This window comes from Copadichromis virginalis, linkage group LG3 (genome assembly GCF_057382275.1).
Source record: "Copadichromis virginalis isolate Kocher_CV1m ecotype Utaka linkage group LG3, C_Virginalis_male_GT1.1, whole genome shotgun sequence".
NCBI classification, from domain to species: Eukaryota; Metazoa; Chordata; class Actinopteri; order Cichliformes; family Cichlidae; genus Copadichromis; species Copadichromis virginalis.
Window position 1 is genome coordinate 24,813,565 of NC_140620.1, and position 5,613 is coordinate 24,819,177.

General features: G+C 36.3%; 1 protein-coding gene across 1 annotated transcript; it reads left to right on the forward strand.

The window, feature by feature from the left end:
- The first annotated feature begins 3,866 nt into the window (after positions 1-3,866).
- LOC146713599 (ladderlectin-like) lies at positions 3,867-5,060 on the forward strand. The gene is made up of 4 exons (XM_085452685.1): positions 3,867-4,070; positions 4,157-4,285; positions 4,461-4,569; positions 4,718-5,060. The coding sequence occupies exons 1-4, from the start codon at positions 4,050-4,052 to the stop codon at positions 4,798-4,800; spliced, it is 342 nt and encodes a 113-aa protein (XP_085308811.1). The 5' UTR covers positions 3,867-4,049; the 3' UTR covers positions 4,801-5,060.
- Positions 5,061-5,613: the final 553 nt, after the last annotated feature.

The window sequence follows — 5,613 nt, forward strand, 5'->3', positions numbered from 1 at the left end:
ACATATCAAAGATTGAATAATAACTGCTATGAAATTTTATTTCAACTTAAGTTTTAAAGAGAATTTTCAAAGGTTGAAGCTTTTTAAGAATTTTATGAGGGTTGTTGTTTAAGCCCTTCGTTGATTGTGATTTCTACAGGGCTAATTTGATATTGTAATTTTGTCTGTAAATTAAAACATAATATAATACACATCTTTCATCAACGATTTGTATATTCTCTCTAGTGAAAAATGGTTGATGAGTATGATAATGTGAAGAGCACATGGTAAAATCGAGATGGACAGAATATCCACATGAAGCTGGCCTCCTTTTTTTCTGAAACCATTAACTCTATCTCTAACTTTCATCTAATATGGTGGAAAGTATATGATGAAAAGCTATCGCAATGGAAAGTTGTAAAGACAAAATAGGCTCAGACGGGAAAATTAATTTGTCGCGGGCCTGGGTCTGAGGGACCCAGAGTTTTTGAATAAGTATGGACATGTGTATTTTTGTTGCTGCTGTCCTTTGTTTTCCATGTGTTTGTGTGTAGGTGGGTTTGTGTGGGTGTGACAGAGCACCTGTGGAGGAGGATCACACACACCTGGAGCTGATCATGCCTCGTCAGGGAGCTTAACAGTGTGGCTGAGCGCTCCTTGATGCTGGATTGTTGCGAGAGACTCCCCTAAAAGATCCCTCACCAACAGTTGTTGGTGGCAGCGAGTGACAGCAGCAGCACAGCAGCTGGCCCTGGCTTCCAAACCTTGTGTTATTTGTGTGTGGTTCCTGAGATTTACTGAGCGTTGTATATAGTGTGTAAATTAGTCTTCACTTGTAAATAGTACATTGTAAATAGACACTGAAACAGAAGGGGTGAGCTGCCTTATTATTTTTTTGTACCGTTTTCTCCTGTTTGTTTCAGTTAGTGAGTTAGGTGTAGCATGTGTCTTTTTTTTGATTTTTGTTTCACAGGGTTTTAGATAGCACCTCCTTTCCTAGCTTAGCTTGATTCGTTTGTTATTTTGGCCTTTGTTCACCCTGGAGTTAAGCTTTTCAGTGTAGAGACAAATAAACCACCGTTCCCTTCAAAGATTAGTTTATGGTTTTGGGGACCAGGGCAGGGTCACGTCCTTTCTAACCCTTATGTTATGTTCCTGTACCCCTAGACTGGGGCGTAACATTGTGTGCAGTATGAATCTGTGTTATTATACAGTACCTACCTCAATTAGATGTAACTTACTGTGATGCCAACAAAGAAAGTTCATATGGTTTAGATTCTGTCTTCATGATTCTCTGAGTGATTAATGTGATTAATGGAGCCACTTGTGTTGCTTCTTGTGCGACAATATGGACAGTATCCTTTGGACAAATTCATGGATTTTGCTGTTGCTGGTATTTAATAAACTCTCTACTTGAACTTTGAAAAAGAAATCTACAGTAATAAGGCAGAGGGAAATATCAGAATGCCTGCATGTCCTTTCTAAAATGCATTCATGCATAAACAAGCTGACATTAATAAAACTTAATTAATGTTTCAGAAATTTATTTAGAATGAAACTAACACTTATGTTGTTGTATTCTAGAACGAAGGCAAGGAACCCAAAAAGAGCAGAGGAAGAAGAAGAACATGCAAGGCCTGGCTGGCTGCTGGATTCTTCTTGCTGTGAAACAGTGCCAACTACTGCACAAAGCATTGATAATGAACACAAAGCTTTTAATCATAACTGGTTTTTAACACATGCCTTCTATTACTACAACCAGTCACCCTCTGAAATCCCCCTGATGTATTTCTTAACCTAAATGTGGAATATCCTGTTTTTAAAGCACTTTTGTTCAATTTAGGAAATGTTAACAGTTTTCTGTTAACATTTGTCTAAAGAAACCTCTGTTTTATAAATACAGGACAAGTTGGGCAATGAACTTCCAATTAAAGAAATTACAATTTGTTTATCATCTGGAAAAACTGAGACAGAGCAACAACTTTACATTTTTATTTTTGGAGTACAAAACATTTTGGTCAGAAGGTGGCACCAGAAATCACTAATCTCTCTCTTCGAACTTTAAACAAGATATTTAAACAACAGTTAATTCAATTTCAATTCAATTCAATTTTAACAACATTGGGAAGGAAAAACTCGCTTTTTACAGGAAGAAACCTCCGGCAGAACCAGACTCAGGGAGGGGAGGGGCCATCTGCTGCGACCGGTTGGGGTGAGAGAAGGAAGAGAGACAGAGAGACAGTTATTTTTTTCATACAAGTATAACAGAATAGCTTTAGTGTTTTGTTTTTTAAAACTTGAGTATGAACTTATACAAAGTGCACCAAGATATTAAAAACAGTTTTATTTATTTAAAATTACACTATATCGGAAACGTATCGGTATCGGCAGATATCCAAATTTATGATATTGGTATTGGACATAAAAAAGTGGTATTGTGTCATCTCTTGTTGAGAAAGAGGGTGGTTTCCGGTTTTGCAACTATGTAAATATATGAAACAGTATATAACCAATAATCTTAGAGCTGTTATCACCTCCATGCTAAAGCTACTGACTGAAAAGGTGAAAAGAGAGCAGACCTTTCTGTAGAAGGAGACCCATAAATTATCGTCTCTCTTTTCTTATTGAACCATCACTTATTTTAACATTTCTGTTTTTTTACACAGATGAAAATGAAGCTATTCAGTGTGTCTACACTTCTTTGTGTAATGACTGCTCTGCCCTGACTAAAAGTAATCACATCTCTAAAGAAAAGAAAAGCACCTTTCTCATGGAAGATGTGCACCTCAGTTTATAGTACAAAGGACACACTATAAGAAGAGAAAAGAATACATTTTATTTCTAAAAAAATAGCTGAATATAAAAGAGCGTGTAGCACTAGAGAATATGGGAAAGTTAGATAGAGGGAGAGTGAGAGAAAATGAAACGCAGAGCAGTTTCTGCATTTCACAAGCACAGTCAAAGTTTTGTGGGTTTTTTTTTATTTAATTCACATTTTCTTGATACTGTACTTAGTTTGGTTTAAACTCACATTTTAACTCTCTGTTTGAATTTACCTTCTTCCTTGATTGTGTTTGTCAACTTTGCAAATCCTTTTTAAAGGTACTGTATAAATAATCTATCATTTTAATACCTAGAAAGGCATTATTAATAATCACTAGTGGTGTGCGGATCGATACTGAATTATCGATTCTTCCGATACAAGTCGTTTATGTTCTAGAATTGATTCTCATATTAAAATATCGATATTTTAGCACTTTGCGATAAATTTGTAGTTTATCATTAACAGGAACAGAGTGGAAAGAAACCATATCATTCGGATTGTCTAAATTGGAAGGAACTACTTCCTCTTAAGCCTTTCATAGTCAAATGCAAAATACAACTGTATAAATGTGTTGCAGCACCTCGTGCGCACTCACAACAATGGCTGAGCGTAAATGGAGTCATGTGTGGACGTATTTTACCTCCACAAACAGCCAAGACGTGGTTTGCAATATATGTGGCGAGACAGTGAGATGTTGTGGCAGCACCACTAACCTCGTATAGGACATCAGTTATCTGATGTCCTATAATCATTATGAAGCTCTATTATTATATTATTATTACAATTACATAATACAATTATATATTGTATTATGAAATACAATGAAACATTACGTTTTTGTACAGAGTACCAGTATCGGATCAGTATCATTGATACCACCCTGAATTTTACTCGGTATCAGATCGGAAAGGGAATCAGTGGTATCGCACATCACTAATAATCACTATAAAGTTTACAGAGGCATGCATAGAATTACACTTATATAAATGTAAAGGAGTCAAAATATTCTGTTCATTGTCGATCATTTAACTAATGTTTATTTTTTAAGATATTTCTTGTATGATCGTTTTCATTTATAGTAGATGTCAGGATTAAGATATTACAAAATAAGATATCAACTGGAGACACAACATGTACAACTTTTTACTGACCCCCAGCAAAGCGTGACCTAATCAAGACATCCGGTGGTTGCCCTCATGGCTGGACTGAGTTTAGAGATCGCTGCTTTGTTTACGTTCCAACATCCATGACTTGGCCTAGAGCTGAGGTGGGTTAACTTATTTGTATTGTCTTCAACACTTGATTAAAATACATAAAATACATACATGAATAAAACTCCACTCTCCATTGAAGAGAAACTGCTTGTCCATGGACGCAAACCTCGTATCTGTGCACAGCAGCAGCGAATACCATATGATTCAGAAGATGACTGCTCCTCATGGCTACCAAACAACCTGGGTTGGAGGAACCAATGCACCAGGGGTACTTTTTTAAATTTTTTTTTACACAGTATTTCTCTTTTTGTATTAATGATAGAAGATGTTACATTTTGTCAAAAAAATATGTGAATAGAGGATCTAGGGTGGAGATGGGTTACACTGATACAGGGACTGTGACAACGCTTGACCTTTTGAACTAATGCTGTGTTTAATTTCAGGAGCATATTTGGTTTTGGAGTGATGGGAGGCCTTTCCAGTACACAAACTGGTGCCCAGGAGAGCCCATTAGTGGTTCCCGTCCATTTTGCCTACAGATTAATTATAGTGGTAATTCAGAACATGGTTGCTTAATTTGTGAATAATTTAAGTGCTTTAAATAAAATACTACATAAATCAAAACTTACAATCTTGCTTTGGATCGCATCTTTAACACTTTGTGTGACATTTTACTGATTTCTGCTTTTGAACCTCACAGATGGCAAATGCTGGGATGATGTGTGGTGTGATAATCTCCGTCCTTCTGTCTGTGCCAAGAAGAGATCAGGACTCCTGGACTGACACACATGAAATCTGAATCAAAACAGCAGACTGAAATACAATGTTTCTGTTTTGCTCCTATATCTTTATGTGCAGCATTCTATTTTCCTCTCTGTTTAACACTTAAACAACAAAATCACAAGTCAACAGAAGTGTGATTGTGTCATCAGTAGACTGATTTTACCATGTTTCTTTGTATTGTCTTCCAAGAAAACTATTCTGTTTTAATTCTTTGTTTTTAAGTTTCCTTCTTGCTACATTAAAGCTTTTGGGCAAGCATCTACCTGTGTCTGTTGTGTAGCTACATATAAATTCAGTAGTCATAACATGCATTAATTTGGGGTACTTATTGAGTGGGTAATATTTACCTGCACTTACTGTTTTTTATTGTCTAGCTCAGTAATGCTGATTTGGAAATTATATGTCTTTGTTAGTCTTTCTGTAACAGTTAAACTTGGTATGATAAAAAAAAAAGAAATGTGGTACTTAAGTTGCAATACATTTGCTAGAAACAATTTTGAAAATAGTAAGTTATAACAAAATCTGTATTTTCATGTAGTTACTGTCACGGCTAGTGAAGTGAGCTGTGTGGAGGAAATATATGGGGACCCAAGAGCAGGCTGAGATGTGAAGAAGGTTTATTGCAAAATAAAGCACAAGGTGAAAATGGCAAAATGGAACTAAAGATAATCTATACTGGGGAAAACTAAACAGTAGTGATGGCCCGCTTGAAGCTGACGCTCCGGTGCGTGTGTCAAAAAAATCAACACACTGCTTCAGAAGCACTGTGTCGAAGCTTGATTCGTCTGGCTAGAGTCATGTGATCAGTGACGT